The following is a 24,042-nucleotide window of genomic DNA, read 5'->3' as shown; positions in this document are numbered from 1 at the left end:
ACAGGACAATGACCCAACACATATCCAGGCTGTGTAAGTGCTATTTTACCAAGAAGGAGAGTGATGGATTGCTGCATCAGACGACCTGGCCTCAACCCAATTGAGATGGTTTGGGATGAGTTGGACCGCAGAGTGAAGGAAAAGCAGCCAACAAGTGCTCAGCATATGTGGGAACTCCTTCAAGACTGTTGGAAAAGCATTACAGGTGAAGCTGGTTGAGAGAATGCCAAGAGTGTGCAAAGCTGTCATCACGGCAAAGGGTGGCTACTTTGAAGAATCTAAAATCTAAATTCTATCTTGATTTGTATAACACTTTTTTGGTTACTACATGATTCCATGTGTTATTTCATAGTTTTTGATGTCTTCACTATTATTCAACAATGTAGAAAATAGTAAAAATATAGAAAAACCCTTGAATGAGTAGGTGTGTCCAAATGTTTGACTGGTACTGATTTTAATTTGACAAATTCATTTAAATTGACTTACTGAAATCAGTTGAGTTGTCCTTCTAGGTTTCGTAGATGTTGTGTTTCCTCCCAGATGCGTCCCAGAGTGATGGTCTGTTACGGGCAGGTCCTAGTCCTCTTTTAGTAATACAAGAACTTCCCAAGAATGTGCCACCGGTGTTCCCTCTCAGACCTTCACTGATGGATCACATCGAGAAAATCAAACATCCTGTTCGGTGACGCCAGAATTGTAGTGGAAATTCACAACTAAGAACTCAAACTCAATGTAAATAAATCAATCTTTACTGGAGAGGTTCACAAACTCAATGCATGCTTGATGAAAACTCTCTAAAAAGGGTATTCCCTTTCTGTCCTTATATAATGCTACACAAACAAGTCATATAAGCATGATTTACATTATTCATTATTAATGTTGGTTCCTGCATGTGACTGACAAGTCTTCTTCTCTCAAAGCTGGGACCTTGAAACTGAGATACTCCTTTTGGTTCCCAGAGCAATGTTCTGGGCGTATTGCAATTGGTCTGAGGAGTTGGTCACAGTCACCTGCACGAACCAAGATAAAGTGAGAGGAGATGCTGTGTACAATTCAAGGCTATCTCTTCAGACAATAACATTTTCCCTCACACAAGTTTAAATTTATGAAATGATATACCGGCGCTGTAAATACAATTACAGTAGAAATAATAATGTAGTACTCACTGTACTGGAAACAATTAATACTTTGGTGTTAATTTGGTGATAATGTGTATAAACATAGAGCACTTAACTACTGTAACATTCATGAAATTAATTAATGAAGATGCCTATATTCAAGAATATACAGTGGGAGTAAAGGGCGATATCATCCATCTTTAAAGTTGTATCTTTATTTATTGTTTGATCATTGAAATAAATATATCTCCATTGCCTGCAACACACAGCTGAAGCAGATATACTTGAATGAAAACAAACAAACTGATGACATCAGTATACACCTGTGGTACATTCAAAATAATTAGTTAATGTTGAAGTTGACCTGCACCTACACAGATGAACAATAAACACTCATACATACGAGGCTTCTTGTGCAACAGGGACTGGGGATACAAAGTCAAGTCAAATCCAATGAAAGCAACACTAAACACTTGAGATGAGTTATTCAATAACAATATCATATTCATTCATCAAATCACAAGTACGTTGCCTGAGTACTTTTAGTACAATAGTGTAGGGCTTGAGATTTTGAATGCAATGCCCTCTGTCATTACCAGATTTGTAGTTGCTGTCCCTCCCATAGTCAATGACACAAACATATATACACACAAACAGACTAGTTCTCACCAAAACAACCTGACTTTTCAATACCTTTATTTTACACTCTAAACAGTCAAACAATCAATGTGCGTATCTGCATAAAAAGTGCTCCATTAGTTATGTGTAGGATAGTCTTAGTGTTCTGCTTAGGCCTATAATGACAACTATTTTATCTCTACCCAAAATAGGCTTTTGGGTAAGTATGGCAAGATTTAAAGTCCACCATTGTGGAGTTGTTCCGAACTAAAAACATTCATTAAAGTGTAATGCACTGTCAATAACTGTCTATAACTGAAGATAAAATCCATGTAAAACCATATAGCTGACAAATAAGTAAACTTGTGTGATAAGACATGATAGTAACGCCATTGACACTGCTGTATCCATGAAGTGATAAATCAATGTTTCGAAGGGTTTTATGTTTTACCCTAAAATTTGAATTAGCATAGGTGGGAAACCTGTCTGTAAAGAGCACATGGCTGCTGGTTGAATTGTATTGTATTGCTCCTGAGAAACTCAGACTGTGGGTTTTGTGCCATGGCTCCACACCTTCTGCAGGGCATTAGGCGGCTCACTTATGATATGTTCTCTTTTTTAAAGTTGCCGACTTGACTTTATTATCAGGTGGAGCAAACGTACACAACAGCTTTGGCTGACACTTAAATAAATAAACCCCTTCCTACTCAAAATTTAAATAAGACTATAGAACAATCAAGAAAAAACAACTTTTGTCATTTTGAAGAAAAATGTGCAAAAATGTCTAGCTATCAAATAGCAAACCAGCAAAACAAAACTCACTCCACATAATGCCATATTTTCAATTCATATGAAGCTACTAGGCCAAAATCAAAAGACCAGAGGTCCTAAACCATAGATAGCCTGGTCCCAGATCTGTCTGGGCTGTATAGCCAACTGTATAGCCAGTGTCATATACAGCACAAACAGATTTGTGACCAGGCTACCTAGATCTGTGAACATGTGGTAAAGTTTATATAACGCATTCTGCCTCATCAATATAGCCAAACTTAAGCCTAACTGCACAGCGTGTGGACTTTATCAATTTTCTTCAAAAGCTGTGCCAGTGAGAGAGTCACTTAATTTCACTACAGATAAATAGTATTTACACTGAATCCATCTACCTCAGATATTCTCTTAATTTCAGGGATATACACACATTACATAAATGTACACGTTATCTTATGCATACGTTCAGGTTTTACACACTGTTGTACATAAAGAGAAATGTTTTGTGCACTTAAATGTAGAAAATACATTCCACATAGTGCCGACACACACAGAGGGAGAGTTGCGCAGAGTGAACAGTACGACATAAAAAAGGAAACAACCAAAAAAACATCTGGGTAAAAGTCAGTCAAAATATATTTTTTGGACACATTGTCGTCTTTGAAAATACAGAAATACAATACTTTTATACAAAATCAACAATACAGTATTATCAACAGTATACGTGACCTACCACTGACGTGACAAAGGGACCACACACTTACAGTAAATCTTCCAGATAGTTAATGGGGCCATAGAAATAGAATGACTGGAATGGACCAAGCCTCTCAGATCACATATATAATTTCAATGGGAACGTCCGTTCTAGTTATTTAATTTCTATGGATAAATAAGAGTATTAGTTGGCTCATTTTTTTTATAATAGGCCGTCAATGTTCTTCTCCGATATCTCCTTCTCTTTGTCCTCAGTGGCGCCCCCCGGTGGACTGTACTTGTTATTGTAGTCCTGGAGCATGGTCACAACATCGTGGTGTCCAAAGTGCACTGCCTCTTCCATCGGTGTGTTACCCCACCTTGATGGAACAGACAAGAGACATGGTAAACACTGCTCTTAAATGGACACATTTTATATTAGCTAGGTTTTCATCTAATTGGCGACAGATATTAATGCGAATATTCTAAAATCTGCAAAATAAAATACTTTTACCCCCCTGTGAAGTTCATCATAACTTATTTCACCTGTAGACTAATAAACTGCATGCTTTCCCAAGTCATAGTGGGAGGACCACACAACATATCATTGTGTGACTCCAAGTTTACATCTATATGATGGTTATTATATAAATATTTGCGCATAAAAGCGTTTCCACCACCATTTCTTGCATAATACATTTTAGAAACAAAAATATCCCCATCTTGTCTAGCGTATTTTGTTTTGTCGACATTTGGAAAGTTTACCAACAAATTTGCTGTTTCCATCCAGCCTGTCGGGACATTTCTTATCCGACGTACTTTACTCGCATAAAAAAGTTGGATGGAAAACTGGTTACAGACAGACACTGGTTGAAAATATGTCTTCTTGTCCATTGGAGACATTGGATCTTATCTACATTGACAGACACTGGGTGGTCTTTGGGGCCATTGATTCTAAGCTCACCTGTCTTTGGGAACAGGGTTGACCCTACATGCCTCCAACAGGAACTTGACCACCTCCACATGTCCTTCTGCTGCTGCCACATGGAGGGCCGTCCTGGAGTCATAGTCCCTCTGCTCCATGTCCATGGAAGACAGAGCAAACCTGGACACATTCCACAGAAGGACAGGGATGAGTACTTTACAGCAGCCAAAATAGCACACGCCACCTCTAGTCCCCATGTAGACACACAGGGAAACCTTACAAGGTCTCTGTCTGACACAGGGACAGATTTGGCATTTACTCTCCAAAGATGTCAAAACATGACATATTTCCTTTCATAGCTTATTTTTAAGGGCTTATTGGCCAATATGGAGATAATGCAGTGCTGTGTACCTCCTCAGTGCAGACACATCACCAGTGTACGCAGCAAAGAGAAGATTGATGACCGACTTCACCTGAAAGACAAAGAGAGGCAGTTTGCATCAGTTTGCCTGTCAACCACTTTCCTTTAGCACTATCAGTATCTTCCAGTGGATGGCACTATTGCTTTAAAAAACACTCAGTCCAACAGCCTTTTCAAGGGAATAGGTTGACTACATATACATGAAGGCACCCTGTTGAACATAAGGAAGTAGAAAAAGACAGGAGAAGGAGAGAGAGGCTCCCAGTAAAACCCGACTCACCCTCTGGTCTCCGCCCTCCCTGCGAGGATCCAGCTTCTTGACAAAATGCTTCAGGTTGTCGTAGTTGTGGAAGTTGCAAAGGGACACCAGATCCTGGAACAGAACAATCACTGTCAGGCTTTCTGCTGTTTTTCATCAATCAATCAATTAGATCATTGAAAGAGAGACAACAGAGTGAAAGCTATCAGTTTCTCGTACCGTGCAGAACTGGATGCCTCGTACACTGTTACCAAGCTTGTCCAGCGGCGGAGACCAGCACATGATACCCATGACGTTGGGCACCACCAGCAAGATGCCCCCTGCCACGCCTGACTTAGCTGGAAGTCCAACCTGCCAGACAGCATAGAGGAAGAGGTTAACAGGGAGTGCAGACAACAGTGTCAAAACATATCAGCATAAATGAACAGCAGTGGATGGCCAAACATCATGAAGTGGAAGACCTACTGCAGTGTAATGTGTAATGCTTCAATGGTGAAAGATTGGAGACACAGTGGGAACAACGACAAAGAACAGCAGGCCAAAAACAGGCCAAACAGACAGTAGGAAACAACGCTAAACTAGGGGGGGGTGTAATAGGAAAATTAGGGGACTGCAAATTAGTATTGTAACTCAAATCTGGTGCAAAGTATGTTGTACATGGTCCCTGTCAAATCAACAAATGCAAGTATTGAGGGAAGGAACTTGGAGACTCACGTGGAAAGCGAACTGTCCCGAGAAGTCGTACATGCCGCAGGAGTGCATGAGGCTCAGGGTGTTCCGTACCGCCTCCGGGCCCAGCACGCGCTCGCCTGTGATTGGACAGAAGCCGCCGTTGGCCAGGGTGGCCGCCATGACGCTAGCGCTTTCACAGGTCACCTCGATGGAGCACAGCTAGAGTAGAATAGAATACTTTTAATATACCATAGGGAATAACAGCTAACAGAGAGAGAAAAACACAAACAGGATGTTTCTCCACTAAAGCCCATTGAAATGATACAGCTTCAAACTTGAACCATGTTGAAGAAAAAATGCTCACTCGATGCCAACACCAATTTACCATGTATACCTACACTGTCATCACCGCCAGTGTGTCTGTGTATGCGGATGACTATACACTATACACGTCAGCTAATAAAGTGAGTGAAATCACTGCAACACTTAACAAAGAGCTGCAGTTAGTTTCAGAATGGGTGGCAAGGAATAAGTTAGTCCTAAATATTTAGATTTGGGACAAATCATTCACTAAACCCTAAACCTCAACTAAATCTTGAAATGAATAATATGGAAATTAGCAAATTGAGGTGACTAAACTGCTTGGAGTAATCCTGATTGTAAACCGTCAGGGTCAAAACCAAAACCTTTTGATATAACAGTAGCTAAGATGGGGAGAAGTCTGTCCATAATAAAGCGCTCCTTTGCCTTCTTAACAACATTATCAACAAGGCAGGTCATACAGGCCCTAACTACTGTTCAGTCGTGTGGTCAGGTGCCACAAACAGGGCAGCACGGTTGGCCCTTAAATGTACACGGAGAGCTAACATTAATGATATGCATGTCAATCTCTCATGGCTCAAAGTGGAGGAGAAATTGACTTCATCACTACTTGTTTTTGTAAGAAGTGTTGACAAGCTGAATGAACCGAGCTGTCGGACACCCATGCAGAGCCCAGACATGCCACCAGAGATCTCTTCACAATCCCCAAGTCCAGAACAGACTATGGGAGGTGCACAGTACTACATAGAGCCATGACTACATGGAACTCTATTCCACATCAGGTAACTGATGCAAGCAGTAGAATCAGATTTTTTAAAAACGTATAAAAATACACCTTATGGAACAGCAGGGACTGTGACGAGACACACGCATACGCACACAAATGCTAGCACACACACGTACATTGAAATATTGTTGTATGGTGGTATTATACATTTTGTATTGTAGATATGTAGTGGTGTAATAATGTTATATGATGTACTGTTTTATCTTTTGTTTTATGTGTGATGTAAGTGTCTTAATGTGTTTGGAGTAGCTGCTGCCAAATACAAATACTCACCTGGAAGTAGAGGTCTAAAATGGAAGTCATGTCTGTCCCTTCTGGAAAGCACTAGAAAGAAACAACAGTGATTTGATTTGACAGTCAGACAATGCCTAGTAAATGCCTAGTAAAAATGTCTAAGTGATCTAGAAAAGGTACATTTGACTGATGTAAAATGTGTGTGCTTGTTTCAGCTGTCACCAACCTTCTTCTCCTTCAGATAGTAGCCGATAGCAAAGTTCCGATCCCCAGACTCCCTCTCTGACTGGAATCTGGGTGCAAAGAGAGTTGTGTTGTTAGTTAGCTGTTCTGTTTCAACTAAGTTCAATTCCAATTTGGTTCCAATTCTACTTCCCAAACCAGTAAAGCTATTTGTGTTGTTGACATAGCCACAGGAAGTAGTTTGGGGGTGGGGGCGGCGGCGGTGCAACATCATTGTTTTGCCCGCACTACTGACGGCTATATCGGTCTGCTAATACAGGACTAGTAACGGCCCAGTGCACTACTTTTATTAATGTTATTACATTCTTTGACGTTATTTTCTTTTAGCAACTTTTCAGGGGGTGCTGCAGCACCCTCAGCACCACTACTTCCTGTGGCTATGGTTTTTGATGTTGTTGAGATCGAGATTTATCACTATGGTTGTTGTTTTTGTGGTGGTTATTCTAAAGCAGAATACAGTACTGATTGAAACTGATAATCATACAAAAAAATCTAGTGATGAAAACAACATTGATGACTACTAAGGCATGGCACCTGGCCAATGGTGGTGAGCCAAGGTGCTGAACCAAACCACAACCCCAGTTCTTCCTCTTGAGAACTCACGTGGCATTGCTGAAACCCACATACTCGTTTCCTGCCAGCTTGTTCATGAAGTTCATGACCTGCAATACAAAGTCCAAAGGTCACAAAGTATACCCATCATTACAAAGATGATCATCTCAAATAGTCAGCGCAGCGTAGGGCTAAACATAAAAGAACTGGGTAGCGTTACTTACATAATCAAATTTCTCAGCGTTGCTTGCCCCTTGCTAAAAGAGAAACAGAAAATCACATACTATCAAATTTGATATACAGTATATCACCTAGCTAGTGGGAATACCTTATGACATATTCAAATTATTCCTAGATCAAATTACCATTATCATTACAAAATCTAGCAATAATCATTATTTTAAAAAACTGTATGTACCCTAAAGAAAATAAGTTTAGTCCTAATATTACAAATATTTAGGATTAGTGGGCAACTAGCTAGTTGGATATGAAGGAGACTAAATGAATCATTAATCAAAGAGTCGAGGGTTTTCAAATGAGAAAATAATCTACCAAAAGACAATCGGCAAAACAATGTGTAGCCCATTCTACCAGACTGTTATGGGGATAAAATGCACCCCAGGTAAATACAATTCCTTATATCTGCATTTCTGCATAGACAGGTATACGTGAAGTTAATCTGTAGTAGTGTAAGTAGCCTATGTACTGTAGGGGTCTAAGTGTCTGTTGAAAGTTAGTGATGTGATGTATGCTAGTGTGTGGCTGATCCTGTGTGTTGTAGAAGGTTATGGATCTATATGTGCAGATTAATTAGTGATGTCATCACTTAATATTGTAGAACACACTAACTTCTGGGATATGTAGTGTGAGCTGAGGAGAGGAGGTACTACAGAAAGGAAACTGTATATTTAACTCTAATTATACAAATAGGGCAAATAAATCAGTTAAATACATTCAAACAATAAAACACAAAATCAATCCAAAACAAAATGGCACGTTTGTACTATCACAATTTTGAAAAACATATTTTAGGATCCTTGCCTTTCTGTTTATTATCAGGTTATAAGCAGTTTGTAAACCGTTTGTAAAATGCAGGTGACAAATTATTATAACAAATCCAGATGTTGTTCAATAATTTAAAGAAAAAATTTACCAACGTCATTGACCTGTGGCAGTGGTCATAATTTCCCACAGATCTTAATGCTGTAAAATATGCAACAACAAATAAACCACAAACGAGGCTTCAAAAATGCATTACAACATTCCCATAGTTTAGTCCCAGATTTACCATAGGGAAACCACATTTTGAGAGACAGATCTGGTCTATATTACTGAATACATTAGATTAGAATGTGGGGGCATCCAATCAGTGGATTGATTATTGAGCCCACCATTAGCAACCGTTACAGTGATTGGTTTAAAGTTATAATGAAGATTTAAGCAGAAAGATACCACATCATTACCCTGTCAAGTCAAATGAGTGCTATCCAAATAACCAAATTACTGATAGGCTACAAATGTAGGATCTTAATTTGATCACTCACAGCAGGAAATACAAACTTGTAGTGTATTCAAGGTTTAAAAAGGCTTCTACATTTTGTAATTTATTTTCACTTTAAAATGTCAAGACTTGATTTGCCATAACGAAAAATGTATCAACCCCTACAAAAAATGTCCATTAATTATATAATTCACATAATAATTCACATTTCCTGTTGCTGCAGGATTATATTCATGCTGTAGCAAACTGGCTCAAATTAAAATCCTACATCTGTACATCACTAGGTGTAATCTTTTGTGTACCGTACTATGTACCATATTGAGTACATAGTGTACAGTATGACACAAGTATCAATAAAATAAAATGTTAACATTAATTACTCCTTATAGAGTTGTTATTCCTTATAGGTGTTATTCCTATAAACTCTTAGACAGGATAATCATACAGCACCTTTCCATCAGAGTTCAACCCCAAATCAAACCAGAAAACTCAAGGCTTCATTCAGTAACTTGGCTTGGTTGTGGTTGAGATTGATGAGTAGCCAGGCCTCATCTATCTGGGTCCATATGCCATGTTACGTTGAAATATGGAACAAAGTGCTAGTCTTGTTTTGAAGGTGGTAATGTAGTGCCTACACTGTCTTCATCTAAGACAGACAGTTGTGCTGTTAAACTAGCCCCTACAGCTATATATATATATGGGCTTTGGCTACATACAGTACGAAAAAAGGTACCTGCAATAGGTTGCAGCCACTAATTATTGGAGATTTAACCTCATTTCTGCAGAGAAAGAAGATCTAAAGAGCTAAGAGAGAATAGCTAAAAGTATTATTTCTCTGAATACATTGAAGGTGGAAGAAAAGTCATTTGGACAGAGTTTGTATCATTAGCTTAGTTTACGGTATGTGATTGTTGAAAGTTTAGTATGAAACAAACGTAGGTCCTCGCGTGGATATGATACATGGGCTGGTGGTGGGTTATGTAGTAACAACACTACAGAAGACTTATGCACACAACATACATGTATGTGTCCCCTCTTGGTTCTAGTCTTCAGCGAGGCACCTACAACGCATTGGAGGTGAATGTGTTTTACCCTACAATATCTCATAATAAACACACAGAGAATTCATCACAGTTTCAGCAGCAGAGGGTGCACTAGTCCCATACAGTAAGCTATTTCTAACAGCACTTCCTGACTAATAGCAAAGATGTTCTACTCCTCTCAGCCAATAGCCAGCCAGCATGGCTTTGCCTCTGCCAGGCGACGGATGCACAGAACACACCCACATTTTGATCTTTCATACATATATCAAAGCAGTTTTACCCATGATTAAATGTATGGCTGGGCTGGTTAGACCAATCTGACATGCTAGCGCTGTCTCACACAAACTCAGCCTTGTGTGTACTGTATGGGCTATGTGCATAACTGAAAGGCAGGCAGCTCACTGATGCTTTCACCAAACAAATCCCCTTTCAGCTGAATTATCTATAGTCTTAATCTCTCCATATACAGTACAGTGCAGGCTGGTAATCTGGCTAAAGCAATGAAGTCCCCCCTGTTTTTAAATGTATTTAGAATGTAATTCAATACAACTTTGTCACTCCAGAGGTGACGAGCTACGTACAGAACTGAACTAACGTATTATGTAACCTAGCATTGGTACAACTACCCACTGTACTGAACAAAGGCATGGTTCGACGTTTCTTTTTTTAAACAAATGTTTCCCCCTCAAAAAACATACATTATTATCTGAAATTCAAATGTTATTTACCTTTAGGAGGGACGTGCACACAATAGCGCCGGCGTTAACCATAGGGTTATGTGGTTTATCTGTGGAAATCAGTGTATATTACATTATAACATGTTTACAGATGCAGTGGACAGAGTATACGTTCATACACAGCAAGGTTACATTTTCTTCACAATCACCACATTTACATTTTAGTCATTTAGCAGACGCTCTTATCCAGAGCGACTTACAGGAGCAATTAGGGTTAAGTGCCTTGCTCAAGGGCACATCGACAGATTTTTCACCTAGTCGGCTCGGGGATTAGAACCAGCGACCTTTTGGTTACTGGCACTACGCTCTTAACCACTAAGCTACCTGCTGCCCTTACTCAACACATTCAATTTTCGAAGCAAATATGCCCAATGATCATGTAACTTTGAACTTGAAGTGAGGAAATTAGCAGAATAACAATCAGATGGATAATGAATGAATGCTAATGGGACCACAGCTGCCTTTGTAATCTAGAGAGCATACTAGTGATATTGAGGTACATAGCCATGAACTCACTGCTCAGTACTAGCTGCACTGTAGGTCTGTTGTGTTACGCCACTTCCCCTTCCCTATCCCCTACACCCTTTAATCTTCTTATGCAATCACACACAAAAACCAGGAAACAACAACATTCCTACCACTGCTAGCAGGTTGCCTAAACTGATTAGATAACATGGCCAATAGGAGAGAGTGCATCAAAACCAAAACCGACCTGGGATTTACTGAAACCCTGTACTAAAGCTGAGTCACAATCTACAGAGCTAGATAGCATCATTTACAAACCAACACAGCAATCAGAGCAATGAGTTGCATTGCCTTGATTTGATTTGAAAAAGATAAGGCTTGATTTGAGAGAGCTTGACAACTGCTGCTCTCCAGATAGCTTCTGTATGTGCTTTATACTTAAAGCTGAAATCCGCAGAAGGTGAAACATTGACACTGTTCACGGCAGCACAGTTGTTATTGCTTTTGTTTTGTTGATGAAACGGAGGAGAGGAGCATCCAGCATTGTGAAAAAAGAAAAATAAATCGCATTGCATACTTTGCTGTTCTATCGAGCGTGCAACGATGTGCAAATTTGTCCGAGGGAAAAAAACGTCTTTGTTGTTGTAATATCGCAAGCTAACGTGGCAGTTTCACCAAGTACGGATTCCAGCTTTAAACTAGGATCTTATCAAAGATATGATACATGAAGTTGTTGTTATTCTCTAGGTCTATGTAGACTATTGCAGATTGAGTAGAGCGTATGGACATTGAGAGCCTATGTACTGATTCTATCCGGCTGCACCAACACCTCTCATTAAGATGACATAACATTACCATGGCAACAGGCTGCACCACAGGCTGGATCACCTTTCACTGAATCACATGACAACCCACCCAGAGGGACTACTTTCTATCTATTAATCAACCCGGACAACTGCCTTGTCCAATGTATGTATACAAAATATAAATGATTCTATGAAAGGACATTATCTTTTCACAGGGTATGCTAGGTTCGAAGTAAAATAGGACCACCTGAGCAGCACTGCATTGTAACTAACACCTCTGTTGTCAGTTCTGCGTGTGAAATGAACATCCACACAGCGAGCAGTGGAGCTCCAGACAGACTGGTGCTGCCTGCGACCATAGAATTACAGAATCTCATTCTGGAGCTCTGTAGGTTTTATGACACCAGCCACTCTAGTATTTTATATCTCTATACGTGCGTCCCTCACCTTCCTCGTTAAGGAATAGTTTGTTGAAGCGCAGGCCGCTGGGCTCCTTGCCGATGAAACGGTGCACATAATCTGTCCCGTGGTCGTGCACGGCGATGGCATACTTCAGCGGCTTTACACACGACTGCAGGCAGAACGGGACTTTGGTGTCACCTGCTGTGTGTCTAAAGAAGGGATGGAGAGAGGGGATGAGTGGGGGAACCAGGAGATAAAAGCAATAAGCAGAGGAAAATTGCAACAATACGAATGAATGCCGCATTATGTAGGATAACTAATGAGCTACTTTACAATGTGTGACATTGTCATTGACATTGTCACAATGCTACAACAGGAATGCTATAACAGTTTGACAGGAACACTATACTGTAAGTCAAGGAAGTGCTCCATCTTGGCTGTAGAAATACAAATGTAGGTTACTACGTTTACTACGTGTTAAACATGACTATAGCTACTGTACCTTTGTCCATCCACAGTGCATATGGACACGGCCCAGAGGTCCGGGCTGAACCTTGCCAGCTGGGGAATGTAGTCAGCCACCTACACAACAAAACAAAACACAAGGCAACAACATATCAACACTTACCAGTCCCCATGGGCATTTAAACAGGAAATGATCATCACCACCATCACCATGCCGTCTCACTGACCCCGGGGCCTCTCCCTCACCCACCTGTCCCCCTCCCAGGTTTTTGGCATTCTCATAGAGCGCGTCGATTTCGGAGGCGAAGGACACAAAGTCGGGGATGACAAACTTCTTCCTGAAGGCCTGGGTAAGCAGCACGATGTTGCTCTGGACACACCTGGAAGAGAAAAGGAGACGGTGGTGTTTATGTTAGGTACCAGAGTCTCCTTATGACTAGTGTAACACACAGAGTCCTGTGTGCTTCAGTTGGTAGAGCATGGCACTTGCAACGCCAGGGTTGCAGGTTTAATACCTGCTGGGGCCATCCATACGAAACTCTACGCATGCAAGTCGCTAAATGGCATATATTACTACATTGTTATTGTACACATGATACAGGGAATAGATAACTGTGAGGAATTAGCTCATAGATTTGTATAAGATGTTATATGAAATCAGATATCTATTTACCCTCTCCTATCTCTGCTACTGTATGAAATCAGATATCTATTTACCCTGTCCTATCCCTGCTACTGTATGAAATCAGATATATATTTACCCTCTCCTATCTCTGCTACTGTATGAAATCAGATATCTATTTACCCTGTCCTATCCCTACTACTGTATGAAATCAGATATATATATTTACCCTCTCCTATCTCTGCTACTGTATGAAATCAGATATCTATTTACCCTGCTACTGTATGAAATCAGATATCTATTTACCCTGTCCTATCCCTGCTACTGTATGAAATCAGCTATCTATTTACCCTGTCCTATCCCTGCTACTGTATGAAATCAGCTATCTATTTACCCTGTCCTATCCCTGCTACTGTATGAAATCAGATATCTATTTACCCTGCTACTGTATGAAATCAGATATCTATTTACCCTCTCCTATCCCTGCTACTGTATGAAATCAGATATCTATTTACCCTCTCCTATCTCTGCTATTGTATGAAATCAGATATCTATTTACCCTGTCCTATCCCTGCTACTGTATGAAATCAGATATATATTTACCCTCTCCTATCTCTGCTACTGTATGAAATCAGATATCTATTTACCCTCTCCTATCTCTTCTACTGTATGAAATCAGATATCTATTTACCCTCTCCTATCTCTGCTACTGTATGAAATCAGATATCTATTTACCCTGTCCTATCTCTGCTACTGTATGAAATCAGATATCTATTTACCCTCTCCTATCCCTGCTACTGTATGAAATCAGATATCTATTTACCCTCTCCTATCTCTGCTACTGTATGAAATCAGATATCTATTTACCCTCTCCTATCTCTGCTACTGTATGAAATCAGATATCTATTTACCCTCTCCTATCTCTGCTACTGTATGAAATCAGATATCTATTTACCCTCTCCTATCCCTGCTACTGTATGAAATCAGATATCTATTTACCCTCTCCTATCTCTGCTACTGTATGAAATCAGATATCTATTTACCCTCTCCTATCTCTGCTACTGTATGAAATCAGATATATATTTACCCTCTCCTATCTCTGCTACTGTATGAAATCAGATATCTATTTACCCTCTCCTATCTCTGCTACTGTATGAAATCAGATATCTATTTACCCTCTCCTATCTCTGCTACTGTATGAAATCAGATATCTATTTACCCTCTCCTATCTCTGCTACTGTATGAAATCAGATATCTATTTACCCTCTCCTATCTCTGCTACTGTATGAAATCAGATATCTATTTACCCTCTCCTATCCCTGCTACTGTATGAAATCAGATATCTATTTACCCTCTCCTATCTCTGCTACTGTATGAAATCAGATATCTATTTACCCTGTCCTATCCCTGCTACTGTATGAAATCAGATATATATTTACCCTCTCCTATCTCTGCTACTGTATGAAATCAGATATCTATTTACCCTGTCCTATCCCTACTACTGTATGAAATCAGATATATATATTTACCCTCTCCTATCTCTGCTACTGTATGAAATCAGATATCTATTTACCCTGCTACTGTATGAAATCAGATATCTATTTACCCTGTCCTATCCTTGCTACTGTATGAAATCAGCTATCTATTTACCCTGTCCTATCCCTGCTACTGTATGAAATCAGCTATCTATTTACCCTGTCCTATCCCTGCTACTGTATGAAATCAGATATCTATTTACCCTGCTACTGTATGAAATCAGATATCTATTTACCCTCTCCTATCCCTGCTACTGTATGAAATCAGATATCTATTTACCCTCTCCTATCTCTGCTATTGTATGAAATCAGATATCTATTTACCCTGTCCTATCCCTGCTACTGTATGAAATCAGATATATATTTACCCTCTCCTATCTCTGCTACTGTATGAAATCAGATATCTATTTACCCTCTCCTATCTCTTCTACTGTATGAAATCAGATATCTATTTACCCTCTCCTATCTCTGCTACTGTATGAAATCAGATATCTATTTACCCTGTCCTATCTCTGCTACTGTATGAAATCAGATATCTATTTACCCTCTCCTATCCCTGCTACTGTATGAAATCAGATATCTATTTACCCTCTCCTATCTCTGCTACTGTATGAAATCAGATATCTATTTACCCTCTCCTATCTCTGCTACTGTATGAAATCAGATATCTATTTACCCTCTCCTATCTCTGCTACTGTATGAAATCAGATATCTATTTACCCTCTCCTATCCCTGCTACTGTATGAAATCAGATATCTATTTACCCTCTCCTATCTCTGCTACTGTATGAAATCAGATATCTATTTACCCTCTCCTATCTCTGCTACTGTATGAAATCAGATATATATTTACCCTCTCCTATCTCTGCTACTGTATGCGCCCACTGGTGTGTTTACTGTATAGGCTTCTCTTGGCTATAAATAGTTTCCTCCCAGATGGCTTCCAGTCAAAGCTACTGCAGCTCCTCTTAGCATGTTTGTGTAGCTCCTAGTGTGTTGTCTTATGATCTGTATCCTGCAGGGGGGCTTGCCTACAGAGTGGCTTCTCAAGCGGTCACTGGGCTATGTGTGCTATGTCACATGGTATGTCCTAGAGTTGTGAATAGGAGCAATCTTTTTGTTGAACTACTTTAATGAAGAAGCAAATATCAGCTGATCTGGAAATGACAGTTCTTGTGATCGTAGAGATGAGTCTCTTGACAAATTGCCATTTATTATTTTTGTAACAAGAATATGTTAAAATTAATGGGATTGATATGACCTTGACAATCTGAAAGGACTAGGCTATAACATGCTTCCTTATAAAGCCTGAAAGATGATGAATCATTCATGATTTGGAATGCATTGAAATGTCCAAATGCTTCTAAGGAACCTGAATAAGTTATGGCCTACATGAACTGTGTTCAAATAAAGGAGGCACACAAATAACTAAATTACAAACAGTGCTTGACATATCAAATGACCACTAAAGCCTTCTGTTCTAGGTCTAGAGGGTTCTGGAACTAGAACTAACTTGTTCTACATCCCAGTTCTAGAGTGTCTTACTTCTTGAAGAGGTGTCGGTCCAGGTTTCCGTCTGAGGTGGTCTTCATGATGACTTTCAGGTTCTCCATACATTCCTTCAGCCGGGGGTCTCCGGTCCGAAGCCCTGTGGCTTTCAGCGCCTGCAGAAAGCATGGTTCATGTCAGGGGGCTGACAATTATCATATTTATTACATGTTTATTATGTTTAATGTCATGCTTATAACAAGGTTATAACTTGACAATTTAATGGTATATTACACTATATTTCTTGAGGGATCCAACGTAAATGTCAAGACTAATAAGGCCTATTGAATAAACTGCTCTTCCATGCCAGATAGCGGAGATCAACATTTCACCATAGAAATAGAATGAATTCTAATCTAACAAGAATCTAATTCTATTAATGTCAGCCAAAGCAAGGGGCCAGACATGAGTGAACTATTGCTTCCTGGTACAGCCAGAGTAGTAACAAGCCTTATATTCAGATATACAGTATAAGGCTGTGGCAGTAACCATGACACAGCAGGCACCATTGCTATACTACCATCCAGCTGGCCCAACCATGTGGCTGCCTGGTTGGCTCTGGCCTGACACTCACTGTGGTGAATTTGTGAGCTGGGATTTTTTCAGCGCCCCCGGCGATGGTATAGAATAGCAGATCCTCCAGACTGGGCAGGATGCCTGCCTTCCTTCTCCTGACACACACACACACACACACACACACACACACACACACACACACACACACACACACACAGACACACACACAAACATACAGTGAGTGAGTAGCGGCCAAGGTTCTCTAAAGGCAATTGGGAACTGCAGCAGGGGGCCAGGGTTAACTAGCTATAATACTGTAGAGGAGAGGAGGTGAGTATTTGGCGTTACAGTCCCAGCTTTAAGGAAAGGGTTTGAACACTGCTTCCAAGACACCAGTCAGATAGGTTCAGTTAGAATGTCACTTGAATGGCTCAAGGAGAGTTCAGAGAATTTGAACAGACAATATCTTGTTTGCAAGGATCTTCAAACATAAATAAGGTAAGCTTTGTTGGTTTCATGTCAATTTAAACACATGCATATCAGTTACAAATTATAGTGTCAAGTTTTAGCTAATGCCCGGGGGCTTGAAGTGAGTCAACACCCTATTTACTGACTGGTATTATGCATAGCAGCTTCAAATCCGTTCCACTCACTCTGGGAGAGGAGAGTTAGTACAGTATGTTAGAGGTAGATTGATAGGAGAAATACTGTAGTTAGGCCTAAAACGAGGTGTATGTATTTCATAATGATTCACCATACACCAAATCGGATCTCTGAAGGAGGTGGGTGGGAGCTCAGGCTTAGTCAGTCCCGCAATGCATCATGGGACAGACAGGCAATAGAGCTATAGTAACCCAGCTCCGTAGCCTGCCCTAGCGATTAAGAAGACGTCACAACGTTTCAAAAATGATGAAGGGCTTTAATAGAGGTAGAGAGTCAAATCCCCTCATCAGCTACCCAGGAATGACTCAGACTCCGGACACTGCATGTCTTTCAGTTTGTTGTTGCTGTTGCTGTTGCTGTTGTTGTTTAATAGGATCTCTTCCATTTTGGGGGTTGTTTAAGCCGTATTCGTTAGTTTTGAGTCCTATTCTTGAATGATTATGATTCTTTATCATTTCCATGTCAAATGTTTTGATAAGGCCTATTTGATTGTGGACATTGGTCCATTTCTGGAGTCATTTCTGGATGGCTGATGCCTGCCAGAGAGGAATGCTAGAACAAACAGTCAGTGGGGGCAGCTGGGGAAGTCAAGCGCAGTCGCTTGTAGAGGCTGAGGACATTTCGAGGTAGAGAAATGAAGAGCGAGCACTCAGCAGCCGCAAGGCTTAGCCTGGAAACACTACAGTACATCTACACGAAAATGAATATATAAATTGAGACATATACTTACACACCAAGGCAAAGCAAGTGGATGAAACGAAAAAGGAGAGAAAATATGAAGAGTAAGTGAGTGGCATTAGAACAAACTCAGTGGCAGATAGGCCTACTGATAGACACACTGATTCATGGATTAACATACACATTCAATATTTAGGCCACGTCCAACACTGCACAACAACAGTGAAAACCATGGCATGGCAGAACCTGAAAAAAATCTTTATTCCCTTCCAGCAAAGAACACTGTAAAACAAATCATTAAACTGAGGACGTATGTTGTGTTCCAAACTGCCCATATGGACATCACCCTCTCTGCTTCATGTCTCCAAGCCCTTGCCCTCACCCCAGGATAATAGGAAGTCCAAACAGACAGGCTATTAGCAGGTGTGAAACTTCTGGACTGGTGCTGATTATGCTCCGTTAATTAATTCTCACTCAGCCTTAGCTGGCCTCCCCTCCTCTCCTCTCCTCTCCTCTCCTCTCCTCTCCTCTCCTCTCCTCTCCTCTCCTCTCCTCTCCTCTCCTCTCCTCTCTCTCCCTGCAGCTTTGTGAGGTCAACTGTGTGCAGCATGTAGAGAGTGTGCCTCATCAGAAGCCCTGCACGGAGCCCGCCACATAGCCTAGCCCTCGGCCTACAACAGCACGCTGCCTGCCCCACTTTTGGGTCTCTCCTGCAAAGAGCGCTTGGTATCCCTGGCCATAGTTTCTGGTGACCAGAGGCTATGACTTGGTGTCACTGATCCTCATTAATACTTGGGAAAGCTGCCAAGCCTAGCCTACAGTCAGTGTGTTACACACATCTACTGTGCTATTTATACACTGGAGTTCAATTGAGTTCAATAAGTAAGAACAAGGCAGCGTGACTACTTCAACAGTGACCAAATTAAATGAACAATCAATGCAAAATATAATTATTTATTAATGTGTGGGCTAGCCTGCAATTCTTGAGATGACAGTATTAACATGGTCATAGGCCTGAATGCTCGCAACTTCAAGGCAGAGCTCTGATTAATATGTTTGCGCCTGACACAAACATTAACCGACTTGATTGAGTCCTTATGGCTACCATTTTTATTCGACCCAATTTATCAGCCTGGTTTCACCGCCTCCAAGATGTCACTGCAAATTGGTCCAAAGTGCATTGATCATAGTCTGTTGACAGGAGGGAACCACAAAAATCAATCTGAGTCAGGGCAGTCTGAAGGACTCCATCTCTATTCACTCACAATATGCTGCAGCTGCACACGCTAACACAATGCAACCCAGAAACAGAAAAAACAGCTTTGGTGATGGTACTTTAAAACAGATACAATGCAAAACCAGAAAAGGAAAAACCTTCAAATGGACCAATAGGCTTAGGCCTATAGACTGTGTATTGATAATTCCTTCCTAGGCTACCTTCCAGCAGAGGACCCATTTGGACTGACTAGGCCTAATGTTTGTGTACCTGTGACTGAACCTACCCTGACGGAGGATGTTGTTGTTGTCAATAATGTACGACAGCTGGTTGACAACAGCTAAAGCAAATTGACCATGGATAAAACAAGAAGGGTGCCTGCTCAGCTGTGGGCAATGAGGCATATCATTACCAGTAGATGCATTTGTGTTCTGGTAAAAAGCAAACTTAATGGATGTGACAGAGAGAGTGAGCCTATTCCTGGCAGCATTAATAGCCTAGGGCGACTCTACATCTGTCTGCAGTAAAATGCATGAGTAAACTCAGGAGTTCCTGTCCCCATTATCATGTGACTATTTTGTTTTACTCATTAGAGGGACTCCAATCACAGCACTACGTTGAGTGAGAAGGATTAGGATAGGATACCTGCAAACCTCTGTGGGAGAATGAATCAAATTGAGCCATCAAATGTTATGTATGATTAGAAACTGGGTCTAGAGAGAGAACACTCTTCTCGTTCTTCTCTGGGGCTATTGTATTACTGTTCGCTGTACCAGCTCTCCCAGGGTCAAAGAGTTATTGGTGACTATGACATGATGCTCAAATTAAAGCCACCGACTGGGGCAATAGTAGCAATGCCCAAGTGTGACAGCTGCACAAGGGGATGGGCAGGCTTTGGCAGCAGGGAATTGTTAGGCGAGTCATGTTTTTGAAGTGAGAAATGATGCAATAAACTTGCATTACCCCAATCAGGCTAGTTGGTATGGCCTAATGATTTCACATCTAAATTGGGTGCAAGATCCCTCCAAGCCTAAAATCGCACCCAGCCTATTAAAGCTAGGCCTAAATGCTAGGAAACAGATCCATTGCCAAAGAGATGGTCATCAGGATAATACACTGTAGCCTATGTAAAGCCACATCCATTATAATTCCAAAATGGTAGCCCCTTAGATGACAGCCATCCCCATTCCCAAATCCCCAGACTGTCACACTAGATCCAAAATGCCATTCTACCCATTCTGATGCAGCAAGCACCACTCTGCCCAGTCTGCAGTGCCAGATCTGAGATGGTCTCCATGGTAATAGACTTCCAGGATTCTAAAGTGTCTGACTCTGCAAGATTGGCTGAGAGTAGATTTGATCAAATTATTTGCTCATAATGGACATTCAATAGCCTACCCTTTACCCAGGTCTTTTTAAATAGCAAAGTGGTCCCTGTCACCATGGACAGAACTAGTATTGGACAGTTGCCTTTGGCAGTAAATAAATAGTCTACCTTATCAGCTGGCCTAACACGATGAGAACAAATACTCACTATCTGATAAGATATTCATGATATGCCAACTCAAATGGAGATTTCCAATGACAAGATGTGTCCAAAACATACAAGTTGTTGAAACACCCAACAACTGTTATTATCATGCCATTATTACCATGCTATATAGCCACCAAGACACTATAGAATGAGAGAGGCTGTTCAGTATTCAAGTAGAATGACACTTATAACAGAGAGAACAGACGGAGAGAGCTTTCTCTAGCAAACAATAAAAACACTGCTTGATGACCGACCTCCAGGTGTCATTGACTGAACACTACAGGCAATCAGGTCTCTATCTCTGGGGAGAATGAAAATCCCTTTCTGATATAGACTAAGGCCTGAAGGAGTGTACCTGACTTTACAATTATTCCTGCCAGATATGAACTATTCTACAGATATGAACTGTTCAGATATGAACTGTTCTATAGGCTCTTACTGTTATAATAATATTATAACAGTGCTGTTTTATAGACATTTTCATTTCATAACATCCCAAATTAATGCATAACCTTCACCACACAGACTAGACTGCATGACTAAATGAACATAGGTCTAGGCTTATAAAGGGGGCTTATGTGAAATTCACCAACAGTTCCCTGGAAGACGCTATTCTGCTTGATTAATTGTATGAGGCGTGAGGCCTATCTATGCATGCATCCTCCTAGCTGTATCAACACCAAAAGCAAAGACGCTGTATGAGGCCAGCACAGATGTGCAGGACTGATGTGATATGGGTCTCATTGACTCTTCAGAACTGAAACTGTCAGGACACACAGGTCAGATTAACAACATCTCTAGACAAATGAGGACAGTATAATTTATTGCAGTTCATTAGAAACCAATCTAGCTTGCTAGACTCAGTCCATGTGATTATTCTGGATAGAACGTAAAGAACTCCCCCACAGGTAAGTATAATTGCATAGCTTAAGATACTGTATTTCATTCTTTATCAGCTGTACCGGCTAGCTAACGGTACTCACTTCTCGGCAGCTGCCTCCTTGGTGGCGGTTTCATTGCTGGTGGCGGTGTCATTTTTGGTGTCCGTTGGCGGTGAACCGTTATGGCTCTTGGTGGAGAGGTTCCGAGTTCCGTGGGTGTTGGTAGTGTATGGCGTAGCTCTCCATCCAACCGCATGCTGGACACACTTTACTTTGGTCACGGATCTGACATCTGTACAGGCGGTGCTAAAGCAATACGCGACTGATGGTGATGTCTTTCTGGCGATACCTGTCAAAGGGCGCTTCAGGTTGGATTGAAACAACTCCTTGAGCACTACCGAAGACCGAAAATGTAACATTTCAATCCTATCAAGCTAAATAGTGGAACGGTTTATAACTCAGCTAGCTAGATATTGAATAAATATGAAGCAATATATTCCAAATGCGTTGGGTCTCGGTCGTGAAGAACCGTTCAGTCAGTGAGTCACGATTCTCAGATGTTTTCTAGTGGACAAAAACCTCTCATTCACGCCCAACTCGACTCCTATTGGCTCCTGTTAACGCGTAAATCACCCTCAGATTGGCTGGTCTTGTTGGCTGTCATTCATGCTAATTTTTCCGTGCATCATGGCTTCAAATATACCAGGTGAATGTGACCAAAGATTATGAATATACTGACAAGATACACGTCTCTCCGCCGCCCTAACTATGGGGAGTCGTTGTCCACAAATCGGCACAGCGGGCTGTCTATCCTTTCTTTGGATTGGTGGATACATCTAATTATTGTAATTTATTTTTGAATATTCGATGACGGTTGTTGACGTCAACCGCCTGTATTCAATGGCGAAAGACGCTATGCTACTAGCCTCAATCCATGAGACAACTCGGATATAAAGTGTTTTTTTCTTCCAAAGTTGCCGGGATGTCACGTGTCCTACGTGTAGCAAATAAGCCATTCATTTTTTGTTGTTGACCAAATTCGACACTCTCTCATTGACCTCCATACAGAAACTCCTTGCTTGGTGGGCGAAACAACAAGTGATTATGTTCATTGTATTTAATTACCACACCATGTTTCTGTGCTCAACTAGGTTGAATATTTGCTTAGTGAAAACTACAAGTCCCTTCAGCCCAGCGTCCCATATAGTTATTGACTTCATTTCTCTTGTGAATGATTTGATTTCTCTCTAGAGAAACGGCGTGTTGGGCTCACAAAAAACCCTTAACTAAAAGGAATTTAAATAATTGAACCAACGTCGGTCAATTAGTTGTTTAGTAACCAAAATGTCGGTTAATAGCTGTCTATTAAAACTGAGTGGTTCAAACCCTGAATGCTGATTGGCTGGAATATACCCTTGTGGTATATTGGCCATATACCACACCCCATATTGCCTTATTGCTTAATTATTATTTTTTAAATCCATAAAACATATTAACATTAACATGCTACAACTGATGCACATCAATAAATAATTGCAACAAACACACTGGAAAACCATTGAAATCGACTTTAGGCTAACTAAAGCACGTTAGATAAAGGTCAGTGCTATCCGGTATCCTTTGGATGTCCCTACCCTAAACCCTAACCCCTAACCCCTTACCTTACCCTAACCTTAACCCAACCCTAACCTTAACACTTACCTTTAAAATGTCAACTTCAATGGGGTACGGACTTCCCAAGGATTCCGGATAGCATGTCAGTATGGTTGAAAGTATGGATTACATCCATTGACCTCACGCTCCGCGCAGGTCGAGTAATA

At 40.8% G+C, this 24,042-nt stretch overlaps 1 protein-coding gene across 3 annotated transcripts; it reads right to left on the bottom strand.

Moving 5' to 3' along the window:
- Positions 1–1,317: 1,317 nt before the first annotated feature.
- Positions 1,318–22,957, bottom strand: LOC121575646 (glutaminase kidney isoform, mitochondrial-like). Of its 3 annotated transcripts, none has more exons than XM_045219962.1 (17): positions 22,325–22,957; positions 17,309–17,399; positions 16,732–16,850; positions 13,281–13,410; positions 13,068–13,147; positions 12,611–12,774; positions 10,884–10,942; positions 7,836–7,868; positions 7,663–7,721; positions 7,043–7,109; positions 6,856–6,906; positions 5,517–5,693; positions 5,022–5,153; positions 4,824–4,916; positions 4,534–4,595; positions 4,162–4,302; positions 1,318–3,577 (listed from the first exon to the last, which is right to left on the bottom strand). In XM_045219962.1, exons 1-17 carry the CDS (start codon positions 22,639–22,641, stop codon positions 3,421–3,423), a joined length of 1,932 nt encoding a protein of 643 aa, XP_045075897.1. In that variant the 5' UTR covers positions 22,642–22,957; the 3' UTR covers positions 1,318–3,420. The 3 variants fall into 3 exon arrangements, with proteins under 3 accessions (XP_045075897.1, XP_045075896.1, XP_045075898.1); XM_045219961.1 differs by having other exon boundaries at positions 17,309–17,405; positions 22,325–22,956; XM_045219963.1 differs by lacking the exons at positions 10,884–10,942; positions 12,611–12,774; positions 13,068–13,147; ... (2 more) ...; positions 17,309–17,399; positions 22,325–22,957 and adding an exon at positions 8,765–9,199.
- Positions 22,958–24,042: the final 1,085 nt, after the last annotated feature.

Source organism: Coregonus clupeaformis, unplaced genomic scaffold (assembly GCF_020615455.1).
Source record: "Coregonus clupeaformis isolate EN_2021a unplaced genomic scaffold, ASM2061545v1 scaf2938, whole genome shotgun sequence".
In the NCBI taxonomy this organism is placed as follows: Eukaryota; Metazoa; Chordata; class Actinopteri; order Salmoniformes; family Salmonidae; genus Coregonus; species Coregonus clupeaformis.
Note: the sequence above shows the minus strand (reverse complement) of the source record. Positions and strands in the feature narration are given on the sequence as shown.